The sequence below is a fragment of the Mustelus asterias genome, chromosome 16, assembly GCF_964213995.1.
Source record: "Mustelus asterias chromosome 16, sMusAst1.hap1.1, whole genome shotgun sequence".
Taxonomy (NCBI): Eukaryota; Metazoa; Chordata; class Chondrichthyes; order Carcharhiniformes; family Triakidae; genus Mustelus; species Mustelus asterias.
This window is the reverse complement of record NC_135816.1, coordinates 42,901,673-42,918,177: the sequence shown is the minus strand read 5'-3', so window position 1 is coordinate 42,918,177 and position 16,505 is coordinate 42,901,673. Positions and strand designations below refer to the sequence as shown.

The window sequence follows — 16,505 nt, the reverse complement described above, 5'->3', positions numbered from 1 at the left end:
ATGTCAATTATATACCTATGTAAACACACCAATCTAATTGGATGCTGATGAGCCCTCTTGATCCAGCATGAGGCGATGATTGTGGCGAGCAGCCCTAATAATGTGATGCAAGTGTATTAAAATGACGTTGCTGACTTGCCTCAGTTGGCGCAGCCGATTCTGGACCGCTTCCACGACAGTGGTAAATTGATTTTTCCGATCTTATGATCTTTTCCATTCCTGCCCACCATGGACAAGACCAAACAATTCCGCCCTTGTCCCATATCCAGTCACAATTCCTTATTCTTAGAAAACAATGCTGTCATTGCCTTCCAGCTAGAAATTGCAATTGTTTAACAGCTTGCTCTTTTCTGGAATGGAATTATGTGATTACAGTTGACAGTTTGATGGTATTCTAATATGCAGTGAGTTTAACAGGTGGTAATGTAATATAGGACAGTGTTTACTTTTGTAATCATAATTGCCTCCTTACTATTCTAACAGTTAGTAAAATTTTATTTATGAATTTACAAAACAGTATCTTCAAGAAATTGATGAGTTCATGCACATTTTATTGAATAGTAAAAAAGTGTTTCTGAGTTTCCAGAGGGCATGCTTACAATGTTGGTGTTTCAAATAACAAGTTAAATATGAAATCTCAGTTCCAGATGAGAAAATGACAAGAGGAATTACAAGATCATATCCATGAAAATCTTCAAAAGGTTTTCACGCTTTGACAAAACAAGAGTCAACAAAGAGTGGAAGAAAATGGATAATATGCTTAATTTAACTTTTAGTGAGGCACCACACTGTGCCTTAATTAATTTAATAGTTTTGATACCCATGCTATCATGCATTGGCAGCCAAACATGTTGCTTTGGACTAATCAACGTTTCACTGAATATGCTCATTCGTGCTATCAGCCACTCCTTTACATACAGAGAACTTAAAAAATACAAATCATTTTAACTGTCAAATTAACTGCAATGTTTGTACATCAATTGCAATAACTCAAAAGCTTTACCAATTCTGCAGAGAGAAAGCAAGTAAGAATACAACACAGCCAGGATTTTTTTTAAACACAGCACAAATATAGCTCCACATATTGTTAAGAAACTTATCCACATGCATAGATGCATTCTATAGATGCTGTACAAATCCTATTTCTGGCACTATAGTGGTGCACGTTAATTACTTTACAAAAAATACTGTGCCATTTGTAACTGTTCATTACAGGCAAGTGACAAGCAAAACCTAGTTATTTTATGTCAGAACTTAGCAACAAAAAGATAAATACCAGTAATTTAGATTCCAGTTACAAGCAACATGATCGGATAGTAGGTTACCATCAAACAGACCTGATAGCATCCAAATACGCAGAAATCGGACAGGGGGTCTTTATACAAAACAGAATTATCTGGTATTTGGCATTTAAAACATTTTGCAACTTCAAATTTGATTTTCTAAGACTTATATAATTGCAGAATTTCAATACTAGTAGCAAAACCTTTATTTTAAATTAAGTTATATTAATCATATAACTATATTTATGCATGAAACATTTTTTACTTTTTAACAGTTTTGAAATGTGTGGTGCTACTTCTCAAATGCACCATTGGATGTATCAATGTGAAACAATTTACCCAAGTTTACAAGAGACCTTTGTAAATGTCTATCCTTGCTTTCATTAGGGAAAACAAGTAAACAACTGAACAGCCTCAGATCACGCTTTAATACATAACCTGCATTGAGTCTCACCTTGTCTATAAGCACTGATGGCAGTCCCTCTAAACAAGATGGCCAAGGTTTCCAGCTTTCTATCACTAATTTTCTGTGTGGAAGTTATGGGGTTTGTGTTTTCTTTTATAAATTTATTCAAACTCTTTGCTTCCGAATGAGCAGTACACTGTCTTGGATATGAGAGGCTGGAACACCAAACAGTTGACACAGTACAACTGCAGAACTGTCAAAGTCTTAAAAGCGGGTCACTGGATGTTGCTGTTGTCATCTGTCCCGTTAGACTCAGACACATTCATTTTCCCAGTGGAATGAACACTGCCAGTGTTGGGTACTGCATCTCTTCGAGGAGGCATCCTCTCATTGATACGGTCCAGGCCTTTTGCTTCTTCAAAACTACTGATTTTATGCTGAGGTGTAAATCCTCGGATGGCTAGAATTGGATTATTGTTTGGTGTAGGTTAAGAAATAGAAAAAGAAAAACAAAAAAATTAACCTGTTGATTATATTAGTTCAAGCATATATATGTTAAGAAAAATAGAAGTCTTGTCTGATCAGTATTTAGTTTCACTTCCTGCAGCAAATTTGGCATTGGATTTCTGAAGGGGGTTTTCCTGATTGCCATAGAAAGGCAATTTCTCTGGGGTTTTTTTTACATATCTTCCACTGACATCACATCACTAGTGAAGATTCAACCACTAGATCTGTGTAGAATTTTAATAGGATTTACCTTACATTTTGTTTTGCAAATCAGCAACTATCACTTTAATCTTTATCATCGTTTCAGTGGCTTACAACATATTTGTTTTATAAGCAGAATTTAACAATGGAATTTCTTTACTAAATACCATCAGCTGAAGACTTTTCCTTAGATAGATTTTATTTCCAGCTATCCATTATCTACATTGAAACTACAACATAGAACCGACACAAACATTCAAATACCTACTGTAGCAGAGGTCACTCCTGCATACTTCTGTAACTTAGCAATGTTTTTGTTAGCAACTAGATGTAGACAAAGGTCCTATATATGACAAATGACAAAACACTTTGGCTGTCCTGAGAAATTTCTGCTTAAGAAACGGGGGATTTAGAACAAAAAATATTTAGGATCGTTGTAAAACTAAAAGGAAAAAAATATCTCATGGGGACAGGCAAAGGTTAATGTCATAAAACATGGAAAATTGCAAGATCTTCAAAAGGAAATTAAAATCAAAAGTAAACAAACTCTTGCGACCAGCAAGGGTTTGAGGAGCACTTGCTGTTCCTTTGTACAACAAACATCACTAGTCACCAGACAACCACTTAGCCAACAGTTGTTGTTTTAGCTCTTGTATCTTGGAAACATATATTTAAAGAGGAACACTTGACTACCTGTACAAATTGTTCAGCTGTATTTCTCAGCACTATTCTGTTAAATTTAGAAGTAAACAAGAACAAACTGTGCAACTGCAGCTAAATAATGGAAAGGATCAAGACACAAAAATGATGGAGTTTGTTAAAGCTGCAGTGTGTGCTTCGGTTATGGTGTGTAGCTCATTTTCTACTTTCATAGGCGTAAATATGGCAAAGTGAAAACATTTCACTATCCTACTTTTTCAACAGGAGATGAGTTAGACTGAAAATGTATTGGCATGTTGCAAATACATCAACTCTTTTCTTTCACATTGTGGACCTGCTTCTCCTGCATTAAGGAGCCTATTTACGCCCATGGCTCTTGAACCTGAAGAATGTATGCAAAATAAAACAACACCACTAAAGTCTATCACAACAAATAGTGAGCAAATACCCCATATTACCTTCATGAGTTTCAACACCCTCAATGGCCTCAATAGCCTCAACAGTAGCTGAAGAGAAGAGAAGGGTTGCATGCAAAATGAATGAGAAAATTGAGTGGGTTTCCAGTGTAGTAAATATCCAACATGTTGAAAACAGGAAGCCCCACGAAGCACAGCGTGGGAGTGGCAGTTGCATATACAGTACACTCAAAAGAAAGCATTAACAGTTTCAACAAAAATATAGCCAAATTCTTGTGCATATAAAGGGATATGGAAAAAAAAATCAATGGCCAGATTAAATGATATGAAAATTTAATTTATTATCACAAAATGAATAACTTCAGATTTGCATGGTATTATGAAACAACACCATAAAATGACCTTTAGGCAGTTCATATGGCAGAAAGGATGGTTGACTATAGATAAATGTAAAGTTTATTTGCATGTATTGAATATATACTGTAAAACCAGACGTTATTCAGATTCAAAACTTTTTTTCCCCCAGGTGTTTAAACAGATATAAACATTGTACTGTAATCATGTTAATTTTGTCTGATACATGTACACATGCACATTTGTTTGAGGAAATACATCAGGTTGGTTATCATGTGGAGTATTTGTAACTCAATCTCAGAGGTGAGTAATACTGAAAATTGATATTTGAAAAATTAATACCAAATCTGAGTCCCTGTAAATTCTCCATATTCTGTAGAATTACTATCAATAGGTAAGCCAATGCTATTCAGTTTATCTTAAGTGTAATCATGCATTCCATCAAATAGAAGCTCTGATGCAGAACATCAATTTCACATTATACTGCATAATAACTAAAATTATCTACACCATGATCTAAAAACATGTTACATCATTTTAAAAGAATCACCTTCAATACCTTATTCCATGGCTTTGGAAAAAGTACTATGAATAGAACGCTATCATATCCCTACTGACATTAAAAGATATACTTGCGGTTAGAAAATAGCTTCTAGTGCCTGGTCAAGAAGCAAGAAGCAACACCATACTATTTTCCCCTTCATGTTCACTACTCACTGCCTTGTTTTGGTAATAAGGTCAATTGTGGACTGCATGGGCTGGAGGTTTAAGATTTCAACTATTTCTGTTTTTATTTGTGCAATTAGATGAAACTCTCAAGAAGGGAATAAAAGTATTCTGCAGTTTTATACGAGAGAAAGGACTGGGGTGCATCTTGATATTAAAAACTGTGACTGGCTAACAGAAGCAATAAAATACAAGTGTAACTCTATCAATATATTGTGAGCATTAGTTTTGTTTAAAAACTTTCACATCATCATAAATGGAGTCTTTGGTTCATTCCCTGTGGGCAGAGGTTTTGAATTTTCATCTAATCAGCAATTGTCATCAGATAAAATCTTTGCCCAACCTTGCTATTTATAAGGAACATGGATTTGTAGAACAGTAAGAAAGGAAACAATGCCTTTAAGAGTTTCTATTTATACTTCTAATCAGCCGACTTGTGTGACGTGAAGTCAAAAGTTGCTGAACAGAAGTTAATAAATAGTTTCAGTTCTTGAAATTTGTGATCCAATGATCATGGCATCAGTTAAGCTATATGGTTCGTATTTCCTATTTGTTTAGTTATGTAGATTCTAAGTATGGTTACCAAAATTTTATAGTACCATAGAACAGTTCTTCCTTAAAATAGACTTTTTAATCATGTATAGAAGTAAATTTCAATGTGCAACACCACACTAAGAAACCTATTTTTCCATTTATAATATTATTTGCTATTCAATTCACTAGCTTTATCACGTCAGCTAAATTAATGCACATTAATTTAGAAGCTAATAATATAGAACATCTAGGCCAAAGTGATTTCTGCCAATATTTGTTCCACAAATATTATTTGTTACAAAAATATTTAAAGATCATTATGAGAAATTGGTGTTAGAATATGAGCTGAATTTTTCTATTCTTATGGAGTAAGTCACATGAAGATGGCAGTGGAGACTGAATGTAGCGAGGCCAAGTGTTTACATCTGGGAATTTGGTAAGTGGGGGAATTTGGTGCAGTGATGGAGGTGGTGATGTCCTTTTACAAAAAAGGGAGTGATCCAAGAGAAGGAACCAGAGAGAATGAGACCTAACAGCTAAAGCCCGAAGGCATTAAGTAGATATTCAGTTAGGCAACTGGTGAGATTTAGGTTTTTTGCCTCTAAGCTGAGTCAGTAGTTTAAAATCATATTGGAAGCATAAATATCATATTAAATTTATAGTATAATGAGTTGAACTCCATAATATAATCCTTAAGTGATATTCTAATCTTGAAACCTAATTAGTTAAATACAAATAAAATAAAGATGGTCAAGCTGGTGATAAGTTGCAGCTGTAGCGTGAGGGGATTTAGTAGACACCAGTCTGATTCAGCACAACCACATCTGCAGTAAATGCCTATAGCTTGGGAATTTCAGCTCCGAGTTGAACTGGAGCCTAAACTTTGGATATTGTGATTCATCAGGGCAGTGGAAGGGGTTGGGGGTTACCTAGAAACTTTGTTCCGGGTGAATGTCACACTTATTAGGCTAGGTACTTCAAATCTGGTAAGTGGTCAGGGACAGGAGGGTGTGATTACAAGTAAGTGTAGGGACCCAAATGTTAGCACACCTAAGAGTGTAATTTGATTTGATTAATTATTGTTACATGCATTAGTATACAGTGAAAAGTATTGTTTCTTGTGTGCTATACAGACAAAGCATATCATACATAGAGAAGGAAAGGAGAAAGTGCAGAATGCAGTGTTGCAGTCATAGCTAGGATGTAGAGAAAGATCAGCTTAATGCGGGTAGGTCCATTCAAAAATCTCATGGCAGCAGGGAAGAAGCTATTCTTGGGTCGGTTGGTACGTGTCTTCAGACTTTTGTAGCTTTTTACCCCACAGAAGAAGGTGGAAGAGTGTATGTCTGGGGTGCATGGGGTCCTTGATTATGCTGGCTGTTTTTCCAAGGCAGCGGGAAGCATAGACAGAGTCAATGGGTGGGAGGCTGGTTTGGGTGATGGACTGGGCTTCATTCATGACCCTTTGTCATTGCTTGCAGTCTTGGACAGAGCAGGAGCCTTAGCAAGCTGTGATACAACCAGAAAGAATGTTTTCTATGGTGCATCTGTAAAAGTTGGTGAGAGTCGTAGCGGACATGCCAAATTTCCTTAGTCCTCCTTAGTGTAAAGGAGATAATGATGGTGTATTTCTTATTGGTGCATAAGATTAACACTGTCCCACTCTTTCTTCAATCTGAGCATCCAGACCCAGCCACCAAAAATAACTATAGAAACCTAGCTGCAGCTGTAGAGATTCTGGTGATAAAAGTACTCCGGGCAGATTTTCCTGTTAAAAGTGTGAACCAGGTGGAAGGTTTAAATCCAGGACATGAACCATCCTCCATCGCCAGCCAAAACGTATGTTTTTCATGGAGTTGGGGTCTTATCGACCCCAAAGATAGCTCTGCTGTACAATCAGTGTCCAAAAGGGCAGAAATGGAAGTGGGACAGCAAGGAAGGGGCCTCTTTCTGACCCAAATTGGCAGCCATTGCTGTGGTTGTGGTCTGTGCATTCTCGAAGAAACAAGAGGATTTTCATCTTCAAGATCACGAAGGAAAATCGAGAGCTGGGACTTGGGATAGGGTAGGGAAAGGTTGATTAGTAAACTTTTATTAGAATTTATCAGTTTTCTGTCCAAACATTCACTTTTTTTTTTACATTAAACTGTTTTGTGCTACCATCCTTGTTGCTGCCAGCTACCAGCATTGGTGAGCTCCTAATAGCTGCGTGCCTCCATGAAAATCTTGGGAGGTCAGAAGATGAGTTCTTAATGAACCCTCAAATGACCTGGATCTGCCCAATTTAATGAAGGGGGTGATTTGACTTTCCCATCCATCACCCTGCTCTCCTCCTGTACTTGGGAAAATTATCGTGAATGGAGGTGGCAGAGCGGCACACAGCTTGTTGGTCCCATTTTGTGTTTGCTGTCCCGCCTCCGTTCCATCCTGATTTAAGATGAGAAGATCTAGCACCTGGACTCAGTTTACATAAGTGTCGCACACACTCTATAATAAAAGCAAATTACTGCGGATGCTGGAATCTGAAACCAAAGGAGAAAATGCTGGAAAATCTCAGCAGGTCTGGCAGCATCTGTAAGGAGAGAGAAGAGCTGATGTTTCGAGTCCAGATGACCCTTTGTCAAAGCTAAAAGGCATAGAAAGTGGGAGATATTTATACTGCAGGGTGAGGGAATGAAAGATGAGTCATAGCCACAGAAACCAGAGGAAAAGACTGCGAATGGCTGCCCATAGAGAGAATAAAGGGTATGAATGGCCAAATTTCAGAGAAGCCAAAATGAGAGGATGAGCTGTGACAGATGAAGATGTTTGGGGGGTGGGGAGGCGGGGGAGTGGGGGAATGGGACAGAGGTAAAATTTAGAAAAGGGGAAGCAAAGGGGGAGAAAAGATAAGGGAAGGGGGATAAAGTAGGGGGAAAGAGTGGGGGGGGGGGAAAGAAAAATGAAGAAAGACAATAAAGAAATAAAAGGTAGAGAACAGTAAAATATTAAATAAAATAGAATGAAAACAAAGGGGTCGAGGTGGGGTAGAGCAAATCATCTGAAGTTGTTGAATTCGACGTTGAGACCGGAAGGTTGTAAAGTGCCTAGCCAGAAGATGAGATGCTGTTCCCCCAGTTTGCGTTGAGCTTCATTGAAACATTGCAGCAGGCCAAAAACGGACATGTGAGCATGGGAGCAGGATCGTGCATTAAAATGGCAAGCAACTGGAAGGTCAGGGTCCTATTTGCACACGGACCGAAGGTGCTCAGCAAAGTGATCACCCAGTCTACGCTTGGTCTCTCCAATATAGAGGAGACCACATTGGGAGCAGTGAATGCAATAGACCAAATTGAAAAAGGTGCAAGTGAAACGCTGCTTAACCTGGAATGAATGTTTTGGACCTTGGATGGTGAGCATAGAAGAGGCAAAGGGGCAGGTGTAACAGCTTCTGCGATTGCATGGGAAGGTGCCATGAGTAACGGGAGAGGTGTTGGGTGCTTTGACAAAGGGTCATCTGGACTCGAAACGTCAGCTCTTTTCTCTCCTTATAGATGCTGCCAGACCTGCTGAGATTTTCCAGCATTTTCTCTTTTGGTGTTGCATACACTCTACTGGTGTAAAGGCCATTTGTCTCTTCGCTAGTATAACTACTGTATTCTTCATCTAGGTGTAAATATGACACTTGCCTAATATAAGGACTGAATCCTCTCGGTTGGTGTGACAGCTGCAAACTCACTCATATAAAGATAGCAAGTACCCTCCCTAATGATTTTTGGCGCTTGCCCAACAATATTAAGCAAATATGAAATGTTAATAAAAGCAGATAAGCGTGAGGTGATGCACTTGATCAGGACAAACAAGGCAAAGGAATACATGATGATGGCAGGATACTGGGAAGCACCAAAGCACCATGTACACCGGCCCCTTAAGGTAGCAGGACAGATGGTTAAGAAGGCATATGATGTGCTTGCCTTTATTAGTCAAGGCATGGAGTTTAAGAGCAGGGGCGTTATGGTGGAAATGTATAAAATGTTGGGTTAGGCCACAGCTAGAGTGCAGTGCTGGAATCTACATTGTAGGAGGGATGTGATAGCACTGGAAAGGGTGCAGAGGAGATTTAACAGGATGTTGCCTGGGCTTGAGAGTTTCAGTTATGAAGGTAGGCTGGATAGCCTGGGGCTGTTTTCCTTGGAGCAGAGGAAACTGAGGGGGGAAACAGAGAAAGCATTGTTTGGGAGAAGAATCTAAGGCGTGTTATTTTTAATGGAGTTTGGAAACACTCATGTGGAAGTCAGAGTTCCAGTGAGACCAGTTGGCTCACTGTGTGACAAGCATCTGGGGGAAGGGGGATTTGATGAGAAATCCACAGAAGTTATATTGGGTGGCATTTGCAACGTGGTTTTAGAGTGTGGGGGATGTCTGACCACATTTTGTCTATTGGCTTACACGGACTGTGTACTTACTGAGAACATTAGAATTTAAGATACTTTATAACTTGTGTAATCCTTACAAATCTTTGTATACCTGTAAAGATATAGCGGGAATGAGGGAGTAGTGTGTTCTAGTTAATCTTTTCTTGCTTAATAAATGTTTATTCTTTTGTTAAAAGTTAATCAGCGGTCCTATGACTTTGTTCATCCACGTTTCTAAATAAAAAAGTAAAAGTTATGGTCCATTGAGCCAGGTTCCATTCTGGGACCTGACTGTCCAGTAGTGGCATCAGCTGGGATTGTAACACAAGGTAAGTAAATTAAACAAAAGCAGATTTATAGTTGCCAACTACAATACGAGAACATTCAGATTAAAATTGTTTTGAATCAAAATAAATACTATTGTTGCAGTAAAACTTTTGAAAACATTTATTGAAATGTAAGTTGTTATCTTAACCCTCCTATCTGCACATTTCCATGACAAGCAATCAGTTCCTTTAGTAAACCTTAGTCAATTCAAAATAACTTGCATCATTCTACTATTAACTGCTGAAATTTTTTCGCCATCGCTGAAACGGCAGTAAACTTTGTATCTATTGTTGTATTATATGATAAGCTGCATTTAACAGAGAAAAAAAAATCAAATGATAGACATTTCATGTTGCAAATAATATAAATACAATTGCAACACATTAAAAGCATACTCACATTAAGTCACTGAGTAATCCTACAAATAAAAGTAACCTTAAATGAATCTGAATTCACATGAAAATATCATTTGTAATATAGTAAAGCCACAGATATGTGAGGAACGTAACAATTACTATCATTCATCTGAATGTTTGCATATTTTGTTCCCTTGGTGCAAGGTGTTCTGATTTTACAGTATAATAATCAGGAGTTGCAGCAGTATACAAATATTTGTATTTTGGTGTGTGTAAAATAATAATGAAATAGAATGATAATTAAGTGGGCAGTGTGTTTCACTGTCTTGGTGTTTCCAGCATCATATTTCTTTGACCAGTTGGGAGCCTGGACAAGGAAGCCACTGACTCATCTGCAGCCTGTCCTTCCAAGTTCAGCTGACAGATCTGATAGCAGACTGCAGAAAGTGATTAGATGAGACATTTCACTGTTGCACACTGTTACCATCTAGTGGTTCAGTCAAGAACAGACAAAACTCATCGGCTGCGAAATTTGGCTTGTTTATGCCCATTTTATTTTCGGCCAGGTGTGTTCCATTTTGCCTCCAAAATGGTATCCACGGTGCACACTTCTGATGCTAGCTTCGCTGGATGCCATTTTTGTGAGGGCATTAACACGTTTGCAGGGAGTGTGTCGACCCAGAGGTAAGAGGGTTGTGACATCAACATGTGACACCAGAGCTGCCATTTTGGAGCTCAATTCTGTGGCTAACAGCATCCCTTAATGTTGCACAGTGGAATATGTGTTCTGCAGTAGGAAGAACCTCCACCTCCTCGCCCCCCCCACCCCACCAATCTCTCTTCCTGCCTTAAAGGGCTCCAGGTTGGTAGTTGATTGAGTTCTACTAGTTGTTGCTTTGATTGTAGAGGCGTTTGGTGGTTTTCAGAGTTGTTTAACTTTGCTGAAGTTTGCAGGGAGTGCTGTGACAGACAATGAAGGACTTTCCTCTGACTTCAGGAATTCTGGACAAAACACATGCTCCAGTAGCATGCACCTGCCTTGGACTACACCATGGCAGAGAGCATGACAAGAAGATACATAGAACAGGACAAGAGCTGGAACAGGACGGGGTAGGAGGGGAGAAGGGCTCTTAGCGGGAGACCACATGTGCCCAGGGAGCAATTCTCGAACTTACCTCAATTTCCACTTGTCAGATATCTCCGCTTCAGTGAAGACTTCCTTCTGAGATCTGCTACCCACTGTAGCCATGACTGCAACCGCAGAGTAGGGCGAAGATGGCACCAATGGCTGTGAAGGTGACTATGGTCAGGAACTTTTATGCATCTGGCTCCTTCCAGGTTGGAACAGGCGATATTTGCGACATATCCCAGTCCACTGTTTCAAAATGGGGATCACTGAAGCTCTGTATTCTGAGAGCACTGACGTCTCTCTTGCCAGAGAGAAACAAACAGAGTGAACATGTAGATTTACAAAGCTTCGTGAGTGCTGCATGTCAACTCTAAGATTTACTGCAACCAAAGTTTTCCACCACCTCTACCCAGACAAGTCTATCATGTTGGTCAATGCCTGATATCCTGACAGCAGTCTTCATTCTGTTGCAATCCTCTGTACCATGCATTTGAGCCACCAAAGCAAAGCAGAGAGTAGCTATTGGATGACAAAGGATCATCAGCTGACCACATGGTTCTTGACTCCAGTGACCAACCTATGCATATGTCACCAGCATTCGTACAATCAAAGCCATGTCATCACACAAAATGTGATAAAGCAGACGATTGAGGAGCTTAACAGATGCTTCCACTGTCTGGATGACTCTAAGTGTCTTCTGCATGTTGCACAATGTCGCCATCATGAGGTTGCAGCCCATGTCACCAGCCATATGGTGAACAGCAAAGTAAAAGGAGGAGGAGGCAACTAACCTTTCTGGCTGGGTTGTGATTGACTCGTACTACTATGAGGCCAGTAAACACAACCCCAATTCCCCAATCACCACGAGTCCTATGCCTTACCTTCTCACGTCACTGACTGAGTTCCTCTAGGTCAAAGTTCAAACTTTAAAAGCCACCACAAAATAAACATTGCAAGCCAAATTTATCAAACCATGCCATATGGCATACAAACATTAACTAATCACTCCTGTGCATTCACTGCATTCCATGTGACTTTGTCTCTCCCAATGCTCCTACATAGTGTTACCCTAGCACAGCTGATAACATTCAAAGGGGCAGACTGCAGATGGCCTTGCATGAACATGAGCAGTTCTCGCCCTGGAAGGCCCAGCTTCAGAACGCACCATCTTGGCACTGGTGGCAGCAATCTTGTCTGTCTGTCAGACAGCAGCAAGTGAAGTGACAGTGGTGGGAGGACAAAATGCTGTCATCCTAAGAGGACAAACATGCTCCATGTAGCCACTCGTCCAGGGAGGTACCTCAGCAATCTTAGGAATATGTTGGAGGACAGATCGCTGACTGCTGTGACAGCGAGCAAGCCACTTTGAACATTGGTAATTGTAATTGTGATATGAGCTTGCATGGCAGTTAGCCAGACTTATGTGAGAGGAGTCAATGCTTGTGTGGCAACAAGCTGAGCTTTCAAATCTTGGGTGGATTCTGCTTGTGCTGCAATGTAAGCAGAAAAGTCAGCTGTTAGTTGCTGCAATTTGGCTGGATCTGCAAGTTTGCGAATGGAAGTGGTCACACTTTCCATGCTGCAAAGATGGGCTCCAAATTCTGTGCAGAGCCTTGTGCTAAGTTGATGCCAGACTCCTCCATGCTCCTTGAAATTGACTGCAGGCTTTCTGGTAGGCTTGTCAACACACCAAGCATTAAAATGTATTTATTAACCTGCTACAACAGAGTCCTCAATTCAGAGTTCTGCAGTATAACTGGTGAGTGACTCTTCTCTCTGATGAGTTGACACCTGCACAATCCCTTCCCCCACCCCCGGATGTAGCTCACTCTTTCCCCATATCTCACCACATGCAGATCCCATCTCCAAGCTGTTCTTTTAAGTATGCAATGTCGGTGTCTGAGCTGGTGGTTGTCAGTATGAAAGGGGGTGATGGTGTTTCTTCTTCATCACTGTCTTCCTGCTGACCCTGCCTGACGAGGTTGCAATTTTTGGTTAACTTGAGAAAGGCACAAGGGTACGATTGTAAGATGAGGGGCAGGTATGACATGAGACGGAAGATCAGTTATGAGGATTCCATCATTTTTAGTGGTTTCAGCCCCAGCTTTTGCTCCACCCTCAGTCACGGTCGCTTCTATAATAGTGACTTGGTATCTGCTCCATTGGAACAAGGATGTACAACTTTGCCAGTTAGGTGCTGCTGCCCCCTGTTCTGTGGTGCCTTGAGAGGGAAGCGCGTCAATGAATGTGGTGCAATGTGTTTGGCAACATGGTTGAAAAGCAGACAAGCTGTGATATGCGAGTGTGAGACTTGTAGCAGTGCGAAGTGAATGTTAGGTATGAATTGTGGTCGATAAAGATTCTTTTTTTTATTCATTTCATGGGACATGGGCATCGCCGGCTGGCCATTTATTGCCCATCCTTAGTTGCTCAAGGGCAGTTGAGAGTCAACCACATTGCTATGGCTCTGGAGTCACATGTAGGCCAGACCGGGTAAGGATGGCAGATTTCCCTCCCTAAAGGACATTAGTGAACCAAATGGGTTTTCCGACAATGACAATGGTTTCATGGTCATCAGTAGATTCTTAATTCCATCTACCATGGCGGAATTCGAACCCGGGTTCCCAGAACATCAGCTGAGTTTCTGGATTAATATCCTGGCGATAATATCACTAGGTCATTGCCTTCCCTGGTAGGTGATTGATGAGGGTGTGGAGCATTGCGCAGTCTGTGAGGCTAAAGGTGCAGCTGGTGGCATTTCAAAATGCATTCACTGACCTTGACCAGTCATAGGAAGTATTTGAATTTCTGCGGCACTGTATTAATGTCCTGGCTGCTAGACTCCTGGCATTAGCTGCCAAAGGTATATTGTCCAACTGCCTATGCATAGTTTTTCTAGCAGGTCTGCTGTTCCTCTGTGGATAGATGGCATCTCTCCTCTTCCTCCCCTCTAGAACCAAGTCCTCCAGTTCAGCTTCAGATAATCTTGAAAAGCCTACACTCTCCGTATTTTGTCATTCTTCTGTCTTTCCCAGGTCACAATCACAACTTTCATCACCTGATGCAGCTATGAAGCACTTTAAGAGATACAGACAGCCTTACGTAGTGCAAGCTAGTTCTAACTTGTGCTAGCCTCTCACAACTTTCACCCTCTGCTCAACAGCGCCTTTAATGCTGGTTACATGCCAAATCATTTAACTCAGCAGGTACAGTGGTTTGCGCTGCTGCCTCACAGTGCCAGGGACCCGGTTTCAATTCCGGCTTCGGCTGACTGTCTGTGTCGAGTTTGCACGTTCTTCCAGTGCCTGGTTTCCTCCAGGTGCTCCGGTTTCCTCCCACAGTCCAAAGATGTGCAGGTTAGGTTGATTGGCCATGCTGAATTGACCTTTAATGTCAGGGGGATTAACAGGGTAAATACGTGAGGTTACGGGGATAAGGCCTGGATGGGATTGTTGTTGGTGCAGGCTCAATGGACCGAATGGCCTCTGTCTGCATTGTATGGATTCTATGAATTTTTTTTTATAAACACAAAGCTTCTGTGGCCTGCATCAGAAGCAATGAGCATGGGGTAATGCCACTTCACGCTACCCATGCCCATTTTTGGGACCTGTCCAATTTCGCGGCCATCACCTCTGCGGCTCCCGAACCAGTGACCAAAGGACTCAACGGTTTGTTGCTTGTCCTCAAACTTTCAATGAGAGGGAACTCAGCCCTTTTTATGATGGAATACTAATTGCAATGGAGAAAACTACAAATTTAAATTCTGAATGGTTAACCGGACAGACAAGAGACTGTGACAAATTGAAGCAGAAAAGAGAGAATACCTGTTTGTTCTAAAGGAAGAGATGACAGAAGAAAACAGAGAGAAACAGTTCAGAGAAATAGAAAGGGAGAAAATATTACAGTTATGACAAAAAACAGCTTAGCAGGGAGGGGAAGAGAGTGTAACAAGTCAGTAAAATTAACAGAAGCATGCATAGGCTAATTAGAAAAAAATCCGTGCAACACAGCATTATAATTGGCGAACATACACTAAAAAAACAATATTAACCAGTATAAAAAGAACAATTCTGTTTAACAGGCCTATCATTCTTTTATATTGTAGCAACACATATTTCTCAAATATATTATGGATTATTGAATCTCAGTTATGATCATTTAAAACAAATGATAGGAAATATTTGTCTTTGCTGAATCAGCACAATGGAAGAATAATTGAGCTAATTGCGAGTAAAGAAACATATTTTAAACCCAGTCACAGGTTACAGATATTGACAAACTACTAAGTGTCATATAAACACAGTAATGCTTTTCAATGCAAACTGACACAAAAAACAAAAGTATATATCTTAAGCGAAGTCAGTGATCTGGTTGTGAATTGCCCTGAAGAGGTAGGAGACAGCATAACTTTATTTCCTTGTAAAGTTGCCAACAGGTCCACTCAATGTCCTGAGAACTTTTAACCCTAATTTTCATTGAGATGAAAGAGCTTGTGTTCCTGCCAATGCTCTCAAAACATTAAAATTAAATTAGAAAGAAAGTAGAGCTGTGCACATGCATAGATCTCTTTTTGTTGGTGGGCTGATGAGAATGGGACTGATAGCAAAATCCCATTCTGCCTGCTCCACATCACGCTAAACAGGTATCAATGGTGGACAAGTACTTGTTTGCTTTAAAAGTTAATTTTCCCAGTCTGAACAACTTCATACTGCAAGTTGTGTAAGTTAAATCTTGAGGCTTGCAGGATTTAATAGCTCCCTCAGTGGATCTGGTCATCAAAATCTTTGATCAAGTATCAATGGTGAAAAATTGCATTTTTAAGTGTACTGGCTTATCTATGCTAGAGATAAAATTATTATAACTTTCTAAATGTCTCTTGAAGCTAGTCTCAGCAGGGAAGTAAATTAACTTTTAGAGTAGCAATATTTATTTCACCTTTAATTAATTTCACAATGCAGGATTGATATTCACACAGACTGTAAGCATTTTCAAGCTCTTTTGTTAAGTAAACACCAAGCAAATATAAAACATGTATTAAAAAAAAAAAATCAGTATTTTTTTGCTCCAAATCATTCATAATAGAAACAGGAAAGAGTGAAAGTTGGTTGATTCAGCGGAAGCGCTATTCATAACATATCCAGATCAGTATGGCATTTAAACATTTTGCTGGCCAGTTCGCTGCAATGCAGCCAACTATTCCTCTCTAATTGAA

The 16,505-nt window shown here is 40.0% G+C and overlaps 1 protein-coding gene across 4 annotated transcripts in view; it reads right to left on the bottom strand.

Annotated features, from left to right (window-relative positions):
* Nucleotides 1-532: 532 nt before the first annotated feature.
* Nucleotides 533-16,505, bottom strand: part of LOC144505132 (protein phosphatase 3 catalytic subunit alpha-like) — a 342,133-nt gene continuing 326,160 nt past the window's right edge. For 3 of the 4 annotated variants that reach the window (XM_078231023.1, XM_078231025.1, XM_078231022.1), the window contains one exon: nt 533-2,149. In XM_078231023.1, the coding sequence (XP_078087149.1) occupies nt 1,965-2,149 (185 nt within the window). In that variant the 3' untranslated portion in view covers nt 533-1,964. Of the gene's footprint in view, nt 2,150-3,515; nt 3,564-16,505 lie in introns of all 4 variants that reach the window. The other variant, XM_078231021.1, reaches the window with a different exon arrangement.